The following is a 12,750-nucleotide window of genomic DNA, read 5'->3' on the forward strand; positions in this document are numbered from 1 at the left end:
GGGGAAGGGCGGGGAGGGAGGCCGCCAGGGCCCCAGGGGCCGGGAGGGGCTGGGGCGGGGCCGAGGGAGGAGGGGACGGGAGGGGAGTGGAGGGGAGGGCCGGAGGCCGACCTGAGGGATGGGGCTCTGGCGTGTTGGGGCTGGTTTTCTGGTGAGACAGCGGAAAGGTGCGGGGTGGCCAAAGACAGACGGGGGACCCGGTGAGGCCCGGCGGGGAGAGCCAGGGCCTGGGAGAGTCTGAGGGAGGGTGAGGCTGAGGGGCCAGGCCCGAGCCTGGGCTGGGCAGTGGCGAGATGGCCCAGGGACAGGCAGAGTCCCAAAGTGGCGGAGCTGGGCGGGGAGGAGGGGGTGCTGACGCCTGGCTGCGGAGGCGGCCGTGAATGTGCTGAGGGGATGGGTCGGCCGTGCCAGAGATGGGGTGTGTTGTGGGCCCTGGAGTCAGGGTGGGGGTGGGGAAGGGGCTGGTGGGGAGGAGAGATGGACTGGGTGGGTGGGGAAGGAGGGACGGGGGAGACCTCTGGGGCAAGTGGGGGAAGGGAGAGGAGGGACAGAGGGGGTAGTGGAGAAGAGAGGGCTGCAGGGAGAGAGGGAGGGGAGGGGAGGGGTGTGGAGACGGGGAGTGAGACAAACCGGGTAGCCTGATGCCCCTGTGCGGGAGGGGAGAGTGAAGTTGAGAGGCAGGTCGGCGACCTGTGGGGTGGGACTGAGAAGGGTGTCTGCGGACCTCCAGAGCCAGGGAGGAGCGGGAGGGGACCAGATGGAAGGCGAAGGGGAGGCGGAGGGCGGTGCCAAGCTAGAGGCCAGTGGAGGGTGGGGTGGGGGCACCGGAGGCCCTCGAGCTGAGCTGACCCTCTCACCTCCTCCACGCCCTTTGGTGCCTGGTGTTTGCCTTGTGGAGGCGGGATCCATCCCTATCCCGTCCCCCCCCAGCCCCGCCCACAGCTGCACAGTGACTCCGGGAATACTCACATCCGGCCCCCTGGGACCGGAGAGGGTGTCTGCCTGTGTTTGTGTCCCTGCCCTCCAGGGCCCCTGCTGTTGGGGCTACAACAGCTGTCTGGGGAGGTGGGCAGGTGGGGCCTCCTTAACCCTGACCTCCTGGAACCTTGGTGGGGGGGACCAAGGGCCCCACTGAGCCTGGCCTGACCCCCTTGTCTCCAGCCTGGGTTGGGAGGACTGTCTGGATCATCTCTTCCTTGGCACCTTTGTCAGCAGCCCTTGATTATCTGTCCAGAGCTGATTTCCAAGCCCCAAGTTTGAGTAATGGGGCCCGTGGGAGCAGCTGGAGGAAGAGCACGCCGAGGAGTGTCGGGTAGTCATGCCCTAGAAGCGGGAGTGGGCAAGGACAGCCAAGGGCCCAGGGTAGGGCCCTGAGCACCCGGGGAGGGGTCTCCACCCCCCACCCCCGGCCCCCCGCCCCTGGGCTGGGAGAGGGAGAGGTGGCAAGGCCCCCCGGAGCTCCCCTGGCTCATCTCACTTCTCCCAGCGGAGCTGACACTGCTCCTCCTGGGGGTAGTTAGAAATCTCAGGGTACGGTTTTGGTTGCTATGGGCAGCAGTCTGGATCCAATCAGGAGAAACCACCCAGCAGTTGTAACAGGGACAGTCCATCCCGGAGAATGACCCAAGAGGTGCCTTACAGTTGGGGCTGGAAGTGTGCCTCCCACATGAGCACCCCGGTCCAACACCGACCTCCCTGAGCTCTGGGCACCCCCTCTGGATCATGCCAGGGCGGCTCGGCTCCTTGCCTCGCTAACCAGAGACCACGCTTGAGTCCAAGGTCCAGTCAGCGACCTGAGAAAGCTGCTAGAGCCATCCAACTGCACTAGCTAACTCATTATCTCAAGTAAGTGCCCTGGACCGTGAACTTGGCCCTCACTGGTTTAACACCCTTAGACTTGCGCCCCTCCCCCCAGGTTTCTGCTCTATGTTTGCAAATCTTGCTATTCTCCTAGTGTAGAGGCTGCCTTCTCTGGGGGCTAGTGGGTGGCTGTGCCCCCCGAGCCTGCTGAGATGGAACCCTGGGCGGCTGTGGGTCGGGTGAGAGCAGGGGCGCTTGTGAGGAGCCTAAGAGCAGACGCCCACTTCCGAAGCATCTGCCCGGGGGAGGGGAGCAGAGCGTCGCCAGCACAGGCAGGCTGCTGGTCTCCTCAGCCTCCTCGGGGTTCGAGAGCGTCTCTTTCTGCTGGGTCGAACCAGGTGACCCCATTCCACATTTCAGGGTCCCTCTCTGCCAGTCGGCACCCTCACTTGAACATGAGAAATTGTCAAGACTGGGGATTCAACCATCATCACTCGGCAACCCGCAAACTCAAATGCCACGGTTTTCAGCACTACAGGGGCTTCGGGGGGCAGCACCCCTTCCCAGAAGGCGGCCTGAGCTGAGCCAACAGACCTGTCCTTGTCTGTGAGCGCTCAAGGGCACCCCGCAGAATCTGTCCAGCATCTATCTTTAGAATTGTCATTACTGCCCCAACAGTCAAGTGCAGCGGCCGCAGGATTCCCAGGGCACGTGCCTCAGTTGGCACCTCGTCCCAGCCCCCGGCCAGAGCCCGACTGTGCTGCCACCGCCCGCTTCCCGCCACCAAGGAGCTCAGCACTGCACTCCAAAGGCAGGACCAAAACCAACCCCAAATCCCCACTTTGTGAGTCTATCTCCTGGAACACTCCAGATGCCACTGCTGGGTCAGTGTGGATCCAGTCGGCAGAGAAAAACCACAGTAATTTGAACACATGACATTTAATGTCAAGAATTGTTGACTTTCAACAGTGAATCGAAATAAGGGATTCACTGATAAGGTGCCTTGGCATTACCGTCAGTGCCCCTTCTGGGACGCAGCGGGGTCTTCGCAGGGGCCCCGGGCACTTCGGGAGCCGCCTGCTGGGGAGGCTGCGGGCCTGGCAGGAGCCGCAGAGCTCGCAATGGAAGCGAAGGCCTCCCGCTGTCCTCTCTCGGGCGCCCTCTCCCGGCAAACCTTGGCGCGCCACTTAGCAAAGGAAAACCGTTTCAAAGGCGCGTTTCCATGGAGCAGAGGGGAAAGCTGGAATTGGGGCAGAGTCAATACATGGGTAAGCGGGGACACCGTGGGCCTGGGGCGCTCTGGGCGTTGAGCGAGTGGAGGCCGGGGGTGCCGCGGGCGCGGTGAGCTGAGCGCTGTCCCACAGGGAAACGGGCTGGTAGTGCACCTGCATCAGTCAGGGACTCAGCCGGAACAGCAGCACATTCAAATGAGGGTACTTTGAGAAGAGTCTCTACAAGTCAAGAGCGGGGTTTCTTGGCATGGTAGTGGCCAGGTGGGGGGTAAATCAAGAGGGGAAGTCATGGGGGGGGTGCACCTCCCCTGGGCCCGGCCCGAAGAGGCAGGAGGAGGCTGTTGGAATCCCGGAGAGAAGCCTGTGGAAAGAGCTGCCGGACAAGGTGACAAGAGCTGTGACCTTTCAGCCCGGGGTGCAGTCAGCCAGAGCCCCTGAGGTGGTGAATAAGTACGCCAGCCTCACGCTCTCCCCTCTGACCGGCCGGCGGTGCCAGCCCCCCCATCACCCCCCCAGCCTCCATGTGGAGTGAACCCAGCAGAGAACTGTCAGCCCTGCCACAGAGCCCTGCTGACGCCCAGCCTGACGAGGAGGGGGCCGAGGGCTAGGCCGGGATGGGGCTGGCTGTGTCCCGAGACTGCTCCTCCGGCCCCGACTTGAGGCCCCGGGCCCAGTCAGCCCCCAGGACCTCGCAGTTAGGCAGCATCTCCTCCACCAGGATCTGCGTGAGGCCCGGGTTGGACACGGCGGGGAGGTCTGAGATGTCCAGCTTGCGGAGGTTCCTGAGAGGAGGCAGCAAGGGGGAGGCCCGCATGAGGAGCGGAAGGGTGTGGAGGGGCGCGCCTGCCCCGGCTTCAGCCCCTACCTAGCTCTTTAAAATAAAAGTCTTTAGCTGCCTGGACTATGTTCGAGAGAGCTGGCCAAGTACAGACACCCACCGTGGGGATTACAAATGGACACCCTGGCAGCTCCTGTTCGCAACACTGTAAATGTCATCGAGTTTTCATTAAAATAGAAAGGAAGAAAAACAAGGAGTGCTTACCCCCCGCCCCCAGCAGATTCACTGCGACTGCTCACCTGGGCTCTCCCCACACGCGCTCCAGGTCGGTCGTGGAGGCAGGGCTATGGAGACTGCTGACCGCCCGCTCCCCGCTTTCCCGTATCTGTGTCAGATGCCCATCCCCCACCCCCCTACCCTGGCTTGGGGCCCTGCCTGGGCTGAGGTCTCACTGGAGGTGGTGCAGGCAGGCGAGGCCCCGTTCAGAGATTCGGGGACAACCAGCCAGCGAGAGCTCCTGCAACGAGTTGGCCAGCGGGTGGAGGCGGCTGAGACACCAGTCATCCACGTGGGGACAGCGCTGCAGCCACAGGGACTGGAGCTCCTTCAGGGCCACTGCAAGGAAGGGGGGGAGGTGAGGCCACTGAGATCCTCTCTGGAGCCCGCCACCAAAGGGCGGATGCATGGGCCCGCCCGTCTCCACCCCTCTTACAGACGCTGTCCAGGCCTTGGTAGTTGATGGCACAGCCGCTGNNNTCCACTGCCTCGACAGGCACCGCCTGGAATGTCATGAAGTCAAGAGGGAAGTGGCCACGTGCATTTGACCGGATCCACTCCTTGCCCTGAAACCTGGAAGGGGACAGGGGCTGTGAGCAGGGCACCTCTCCTCCCAAGCCTCCAACCTCCCGAGGACGCTCCCCAGCCCCGTGTGCTGACGGGGTCACACCACATCTGGTGCACCTGACGCTGTACTAAAGCCTTTCCGTGTTGGCCCTCCCTGGGTCCCCGGACATTCCCACGGAAGAGGCAATGTTTGGCTTTTTTTTTTTTTTTTTAAAGTAGCACCGCATCTAGTGTGGAGCCCAACATGTGGCTTGAACTCACGACCCTGAGATCAAGAGTCAGACCCTCAACCGACTGAGCCACCCAAGCGCCTCTGTTGGTCATTTTTACTGCGGGTCAGAAAAAACTGATAACATAGGAGAAGCGGGCAAGAGTACAAGAATCTTCACAGCCAAGCAAAAGTCAAGACCAACTCAGACGTGTAGTGCTGTTTCTGAGGAACGGGCTGGAGGAAGGTGCTCAAACCAAGGGAAATTTTCATTGGAGCCAAGTGAGGGGTAGATGCATGAGCTACGTTTCTCAAAAAAGAGGAAAAATAAAGGAGAACAAACAAAGAGGAGGAGGGAGGGAAGAAGGAGAAAGGAAGGCAAGAAGGAAGGAAAAGGAACACCGACATTTACTGAGCTCTGGTGCTGCGCCAGGCCTGTTCCAAGTGCTCCCACTGCAAAGTGTCCCTGATTCTTTCCAGCAAACCTTGTAGATTCCACCCAACCACCGGCCCATTTTACAGCGGGCAGAGCGGGAGTTCAAGAACAAGCTCCAAGGGGGGGGGGGGGGGGGGCAGAGCCCGGGGCTCCCGGTAAGTCCCAAGAGCCTGGGGCTCAGCGCTGCGCAGCTTCCCCCACCCCCTGCTGACACTTTTGCCCTCGTACTTGACCGCGCCTCCTTGCTTCAGGATGAAATAGACACCCGCGACGTGGGGCCCGAAGCGCTCCTGGATGTAGGTGAAGGGCCTGTGGAGAGAACGGTGGCTGCGTCAGCCCCCCGTGCCACCGCGAGGGTCAGAGTCCGCAGCACCGGGACTGAGCCAGGCTGCAAATAGTTACTGAATGTCTATTAAGTGCCGGGCACCAAGACAGAGAGCGTCCCCGCTCTGTGAAGCTAATTTACAGAAGGAAACCTAACAAACCCGGAAGTTAAGAGCAAATTGCCGAATCAGATCCACCGGGGAAGTAACACAGAGGGACTGACTCTGGAGTGGCTTGGGGCAGGGGTGGGGATGGAGAAGCCTACTTCAGTTCGGGTGTTAAGAGATTGACTTCTTGCAGGAGGTGATGCTTGAGCAGAGATTTGAGGGGTGGGAAGAAATTCAAAGGTCAAGGCGTGAGCCTGCCAGGCCAAGGGAACAGCTAGCGCAACCGCTCAGAGGCTCAACTTCGGAGGGCAGAATAAACAGCAGTAAGAACACCATGCTGGTGCGGGTAAGGGGAGTCCCTGGTAGAGGTCTCAAAGCTCAGATTTTAGACCTTGGAGTCTGGCTTTTATTCTAGCTGCAATGGGAAACCATTTGAGGGTTTTAAATAAAGTGGTGTTTTCTATTTTAGGATTTTTTTTTTAAGATTTTATTTATTCATTTGATGGAGAGAGCACAAGCAAGGGGAGCAGCAGAGGGAGAGGGAGAAGCAGACTTCCTGCTGAGCAGGGAGCCTAACATGGGGCTGATCCCAGGACCTTGGGATCATGACCTGAGCCGAAGGCAGAGGCTTAACCGACTGAGCCACCCAGGGGACCCTCTGTTTTAGTTTCTTAAGAGTCCTTTGGATGACTTTTAGACCGTAACAAACTGGAGGGGGCAAAAGGTGACCAGTTCAGATTACTGCACTCAACCAACCATAAAATGAAGGAGCTCCGACCAGGCTACAAATAGTGAGGAGCTTAACAACTGGGCACATCTGGGATGGTCTGGTATTTTATTGGTGGACTGGATGTGGAAGCCAGAGAAGGAAGAATAATCAGGGAAGACTCCTTAGAATTTGGCCTGAATAACTGGGGACAGTGCTGCTGTTTCCTGGGATGGGGAAGGCTTGGGGGTGAGTAGACTGTCTTAGGGGGAAATCAAGGGTTTGCCATTGGCCATGTTCGGTTTGAGGTGCCAGCACGACCTCCAAGAGATGGTGGGCAGCGGGTCACCTCTATGAGCTGGAGCCCTTGGGAAAGGTGTGGCTGGAGAGGATGCAACTTGGCGGGCCTGGTATAGAAGCGGCAGGAGCAGGATGTGAGTTCTGCCTGTTCAGGCCCCAGCAGCAGGCTCTCGCCTGCCAAGGCTTCTCACCGATTTTTCTGGTGCACCGTCAACACCTGCTTTCGGAGCAGGTACTCCCTGAGAGCCTGCACGTCATAGAAGCGGTCAGCCAGGAACTGGAGCAGCGACCTCCCCTTCTTCTGACTGCCCTCTGGGCCCACCGCCCTGCTCAGGCCACGGATACCCCTGGTACTCAGGTTCCATACTGGCGTTACCAGGTGCAGGCGCTGGGGAGGAGCGGAAAGGAGAGGCTGAGCCTGGAGCCTCCTATGAGTGTCAGAGTCGGATCCCCCTGCTCTTGGTCCATGAAACTCTACCCTGCCACCCTCCTCCCCACTGCTGCTTCCTGGCCCACAAAATTCTTTCAGAACTTCCAAATTCTGCTTTTGAGATCCCCCAAATTTTCCCATGTTTTCCCTTAATCAGCCCCAAATTCTTTGATTTGGCCAAACATTCTTGGTCTTCCCAACTCTCCCCGGGTGTTTTCCCAAACCCCTATTTTTGTTTTAAGACCTCTATTATCTGACTTCTTAATTTCCCACAAAATACCCCTTAACTTTATCCAGTTTTCCCTGGATTCTTCCTGAATAACTAATTTCTTTCCCCCAAATATCTGAATTTCTGTCCAAACCACGATTAATTTACCCCGTAAAGCTCCCAAACTCTTCCTTCAATCTCTTCTCAGTCTTCTCTTAGCCTGCTTCAGTTTCTTTTTCTGCTTCAACCAAATTTTCTCGGTAATTTGCCCAAATCCTTATTTTCCCTCAAAATTCCTATGTTCCCAACCTCTCACCTTACTTTTCCCTAAATCTATTACTTGATTTAAGGTCTTTCTAAATTCTCCCCTTAATTTCCCCTAGGTCTTTCCCTTGGAACTCCCATACTCATCTTTTGGTTCCTGTCCCTCACCTCCATCGTCCCTTTGGTTTTCCATAAAAATGCGTAACTATCCCATGAGCTTCCCTCACCTGTACCCTTTGTTCTCCTAGCCTTGGACCTCAAAGCCCGGCATCTCCACCAAACCCTCTTCCCTGGCCGATCCCACTCGCGCACGCCCGACTCCCAGCGCCCGCAATCGGGTGCCTCCCTCTGATTGGCTGGGTGCGCCAACTTCGGAACGCGCTCCCTGCTTCCCGGTTGGTTTCTCTCCGCCAAGTCCCCGCCCCGCTTTCTCTCCAAAGCGCCCCGGCTGCCCTGCGACTCGCACCGATCATTCTGGGCTCCCGAAGGTCGCACGTCAGCGCTCCCAGCATGAGCCTTAGCGGGAGAGGCCTCCTGCTCTCTCTTGCCCCTTGCTCCCTGGGAGTTGACAGAAGCCCTGAAGGCGGAGGCAGCAGAGCGGACTTCAATTTAAGGGCTCTAGGAGCTCCGGTCACTTACCGCCCCGGACGCCGCCATCTTGCTAGGATTACGTAACCGGAAGGGGCTGGTTTTTCTTAGCCCGCCCACTCTGTTCAGTTTGAGACTCTTTTGCCGTGGCCACGCCCCCTCCATTTTCCGACTCTCTTAAAGGCACCAGCACTTTCTACTACTCTGGTTTAGAGGTTGCTCCGAACGCTATTTCCACGGCCCTTACAGTGAGACTCTGCAGCCTTTCCCTGGGAGAGAGCGGTTAGTCCTTCCTGTTAGAGTACCCTCCCTCCGACTGTACTCACAGTCCCTCCGAGCTTGCCTCTTCCTCCAGCTTTCATTCGCTACCTCCTTAACGAGTAGGAAACTGACCGTGTCATTCTTTACGCCTGGGTCAGGGAAGGAAAAGGTCTAGTGGGTGGTGAGGTTAGACTTCAGGGTAGGAGAGGTGAGATCTCAAAGTATTGTGATCTCAATTTCAGTTTGGAGTTCAGCGCTCTCTCTCAGCGTGAAGATTTAATGTAAAGTCTTGTTGAAAGAATCATTCATTCATTCGCAGAGATTTACCGAACACCTGCCACGTGGCCCAAACCATTTTGGGTGCTGAGGTTACCATGGTGAACAAGACAGACCAAGCCCTTGTCTCAGGGAGTCAACATTCCAGGCTGGGAGAGGATGGACAAGAAACAAATGAATTAAGCAAGATAATTCCAGATAATGTTTGATAAGAGACAAATAAGAACACGCAGTATAATGGGCAGTGACTAGGGTGTAAGGGCATCAGCAAAAGCCTTTCCGAAGAGGTGATCTTTAAGTGGAAGTGAGGGATGAGAAGGAAACAGCCATTCAAAGATCTAGGGAAAAAGTATTCCAGTTGCGGTAACAGCCAGTGCAAAGGCCCGGGGGTTGGGAACCAGCTGGCAGAGAGAAATAGGAGATGAGTCAGAGGTGGGCAGGATGCTGACTGCGAATTCCATTCTCAGGGGAATATCGTGATCTGATTTATGCCTTTTATTTTTTAAAAAAGATTTTATTTATTTATGTTAGAGACACAGAGAGAGTGAGCGGGGGGAGGAGCAGAGGGAGAAGGACAAGCAGACTCCGTGCTGAGTACAGAGCCTGGCACGGGGCCGAACTCACGACTTGGGGACCATGACCTGAGCTGAAATCAAGAGTCAGATGATTAACCGTGAGCCACCCAGGTGCCCCTGATTTATGTTTTTTTAAAGATCGTTTTGGTACACGTGGGTGTCTCAGTCCATTAAGTATCTGCCTTCGGCTCAGGTTATGATCCCAGTGTCCTGGGATCGATCCCAGCGTCGGGCTTTCTGCTTGGTTGGGAACCTGTTCCTCCCTCTCCCTCTGCCCTTCCCCCTGCTTGTGCTCTCCCTCTCTCTCTTTCTGTCAAATAAATAAATAAATAAAATCTTAAAAAAAAAAAAAAGATCATTTCTGCTAGGTGGAGAACAGACCTTAGGCAGAAAGGGTAGCAGTGGGGGCCGGCAAAGAGACTACTGCAGCAGTCCAGGCAAGAGATGAGTGGGATGGGAGCAGGGATGGGGCAGTAGGAACTGGTGAGAAGTGCTCAGATTATGAGTCTATTTTGAAGGTTGAGCCAATAGCTCCAGAAACTAAAAGGATGGGGATGCCACTTAGGGAGACAGGAGACTGGGAAAGTGACAGGTTTGAAAGGCAGATGTGGTGGGCTGATTAGTGCCCCCCCCCCAAAAAAAAAATTCATGCCCTGATCCTTGGAACTTGTGAATCTGTTCCTTTGTATGGTAAAAGGAAGATGTGATCAAGTTAAGAATCTGGAGATGGGGAGATTATCCTGGGCGATCAGGATGGGCCCAGTGCGATGACAAGGGTCCCATTAGATCGAGGCAGGGTCAGTCAGTGGGAGATGTGATGATAGGTGCAAGAGTGATACAGGGAAGGGGCGAAGAGCCAAGGACTGCGTCGGTGGCAGCTTCTGGAAGCAGAGGGAGGCCCATATCCAGTCTTTTCTGTGGCAGGGCCTGCGCTGACAGTCATGGTATCTGTGGGCATGTCAGGGGTTAGCAGGACTGGCTGTTCAGCTGTGCGCCAGTAGCCTGGACACTGAGGTTACCACAGCTGAGGGATCGCAGTTCCTCAGGCACGCTAATCGGGAAGCCGTGGGGTGGCCCAAGAGCAGAAGACATGGTCAAGCTGGGAAAGCCAGAGAGTGGAGAGGAAGGAAGTGTGGAGGCTGAGGAGGAGGGGCTGGGGGGCTGGGGCAGGACCCAGGGCGGGACAGGTGAGGCCCAGCATCCAGACACCCAGCCCCCACGAGGGGTTAGGCCTAAGAAGGGGTCAAGAGGGGTGGGGGTTTTACCTCTGGCAGAGGGCCGTGGCTGGACTCTTGTGAGCAGAGTTGAAGTTAGACTTCAGAAGGAAGAAATTTCTCACAAGGCTGGCAGTTCTCACCAGAGAGCGGACTTTGAAATGCTGACCCAGGCACCCCCACATGCCCTTTGCTCCCCACTTCCCTTGCCGGCTCCTCAGGGGACTGGGCCATTCTGGACCTTGCCACTTTCTGCTCCTGGCCGCCACTGTTCAGAGACTATGGAGCTCTGGAGGCAACTGAGGCAGGCGGGACTGGTGCCCCCGGGGCTGGGCCCCCCTCCGCAGGCCCTGAGGGAGGTCCCCCCAGTGGGGAGAGCTGGCCAGACACTCTTGTCCCCAGGGGCAGACACTGCAGGTGCCAGGGAGAGTCTGGTGTGGATCTGGGAGGAGCTGGTGAGTGAGGGGTTTGGAGGCACAAGAGATGGGGCGCAGGTTGGGGTGGGAAGAGAGAACGGGTGTGTGAATGGGAACAAACAGGATTGCAAAGGGCCAGAGATTGAAGGACAGAAATTCAGAGACGAGAAAAGAGAAACAAGCAGACAGACAGAGACAGAGACCCAAAGAGTGAGAGACCGGAGTAGAGAGAGAGTGAGAGACCGGAGTAGAGAGAGACAGGGACAGAGAGGCGCACAGAGGGAGAGACAGAGGCAGAAGGCAGATTAAACCTGAGACAGAGAGATGAGATAATCCAAGGCAGGGGCAGAGAAATAGAGACAGAAAGGGATATGGAAAGACATAGAGGCAGGGGCAGAGACAGACAAGGGGGACACAGAGAGCAGAGAGACACAATAAGGGAGGCACAGAGACACAAAGACAGTGAGGGACGAAGAAAGGGAGAGACAGAGGCAGAGATCGAGAGCAGCTGGGAGAAGCTGGCTGGCAGTCAAGGTCCGGGGCACAGTGAGGACCCCGCCATGTGCCTCGGGCCTGGAATGTTAAAGAGAAGCTTACTTGGGCGCCTGAGTGGCTCAGTCGTTAAGCATCTGCCTTCAGCTCAGGTCATGATCTCGGGGTCCTGGGATCAAGGCCCTCGCAGGGCTCCCTGCTCAGCGGGGAGCCTGCTTCTCCCTCTCCAGTTCCCCCTGTGGGTGTTCCCTCTCTCGCTGTCTCTCTCTGTCAATAAATAAAATCTTAAAAAGAAGCTTACTTATGGCACCTATTAAAGATAGTGAAGTGGTAGGTGCGGGGACCACCGCAGCGGGGGGCGGGGGGGCATGGAGACAAGGGCTCAGCTCTGAGCACAGCAGGGGCAAGTGGGGATTTCTAGCGAAGGAGAGGGTGGAGGTCAGCAGATGGGAAATCAGCAAGCGAAAGCATCAGGGGGAAGGGTGTCTGGCTGAATTGACTTCAGGATTCTTGGGGAGGAGGCCAGGCAGAGGAGGCGTGACCTGGGCAGGGATGGGGGTGGAGGAATCAGCTCCCATACCAGGCGTGGTCAGACGTGGAGGAAGGGAGATTCTTGGTAAAACGGGATTGTACAAGGAAGCGTAGAGATGGGCCGGGGAGAAGGTTGAAGAGCTTAGCTGTAGTTTGGTCAAGCAAAGAATCTCAGCCAGGACTGGAGCAGGTTTGAGGCGGGGAGCACGGTGGAACCCCCCCCCCGCCCCCTGCCCTCCGGGGTCAGATGCCCATGACTCCACCTTCCCACTGGCAGGGGCACCTCCGCCAAGTGGACATCCAGCTGCTGGGCCAGCTGTGCAGTCTGGGGCTGGAGATGGGGGCGCTGCGGGAGGAACTGGTCACCTTCCTGGAGGAGGACGAGGAGCCTGAGGAGAAGGAGGAGGAGGGACACCTGGCGGTCTCCTGCTCAGCCCCACACCACCACCTGGCTGACTTCTTCGAGATGACGATCTGAGGCCCCACCAGGTGCTTCCGAATGATGCATGAATGAGATGCAAATTTATGCAAAGGAGGGGGCTTCTGCAGTCAGATCCCCCTGAGCAAACACGTTCTTTGAAGATGTCTGTCTGCATCTAGACTGAGGGGCTGGCCTGCGAGCTCTGGGGGTCTGCAGCCCCTGTGGGAGGTGTGCAGCTGTAGTTGCCCGTGAACTGCAGGTGTGTCGCAGGGGACACGTGGGGCTTTGCAGATGGGATGGGAGATGCTCGCAGATGATCAAGGTGCCCAGTACGGTACCC

General features: G+C 57.3%; 2 protein-coding genes and 1 long non-coding RNA gene across 5 annotated transcripts in view; 2 read left to right on the forward strand and 1 right to left on the reverse strand.

Moving 5' to 3' along the window:
* Positions 1–2,733, forward strand: part of LOC121103485 — a 3,894-nt gene extending 1,161 nt beyond the window's left edge. Inside the window, exons 2-3 of the long non-coding RNA XR_005835743.1 lie at positions 1,730–1,845; positions 2,221–2,733. This is a non-coding gene — a long non-coding RNA (uncharacterized LOC121103485). The remainder of the gene's footprint in view (positions 1–1,729; positions 1,846–2,220) is intronic.
* Positions 2,729–8,343, reverse strand: DMAC2 (distal membrane arm assembly component 2). 2 transcript variants are annotated; one of them, XM_008706638.2, is made up of 6 exons: positions 8,276–8,343; positions 6,926–7,122; positions 5,526–5,606; positions 4,523–4,659; positions 4,263–4,425; positions 2,729–3,814 (listed from the first exon to the last, which is right to left on the reverse strand). In XM_008706638.2, exons 1-6 carry the CDS (start codon positions 8,291–8,293, stop codon positions 3,637–3,639), a joined length of 774 nt encoding a protein of 257 aa, XP_008704860.2. In that variant the 5' UTR covers positions 8,294–8,343; the 3' UTR covers positions 2,729–3,636. The 2 variants fall into 2 exon arrangements, with proteins under 2 accessions (XP_008704860.2, XP_040489963.1); XM_040634029.1 differs by having other exon boundaries at positions 3,680–3,814; positions 4,246–4,425.
* Positions 8,344–10,539: 2,196 nt separating this feature from the next.
* ERICH4 (glutamate rich 4) overlaps positions 10,540–12,750 on the forward strand; it is a 2,975-nt gene continuing 764 nt past the window's right edge. Inside the window, exons 1-2 of one of the 2 annotated variants that reach the window (XM_008706640.2) lie at positions 10,540–11,005; positions 12,267–12,468. In XM_008706640.2, the coding sequence (XP_008704862.2) occupies positions 10,712–11,005; positions 12,267–12,467 (495 nt within the window). In that variant the 5' untranslated portion in view covers positions 10,540–10,711 and the 3' untranslated portion in view covers position 12,468. Of the gene's footprint in view, positions 11,006–12,266; positions 12,479–12,750 lie in introns of both variants that reach the window. The other variant, XM_008706639.2, reaches the window with a different exon arrangement.

This window comes from Ursus maritimus, unplaced genomic scaffold (assembly GCF_017311325.1).
Source record: "Ursus maritimus isolate PB19 unplaced genomic scaffold, ASM1731132v1 scaffold_19, whole genome shotgun sequence".
Classification (NCBI taxonomy): Eukaryota; Metazoa; Chordata; class Mammalia; order Carnivora; family Ursidae; genus Ursus; species Ursus maritimus.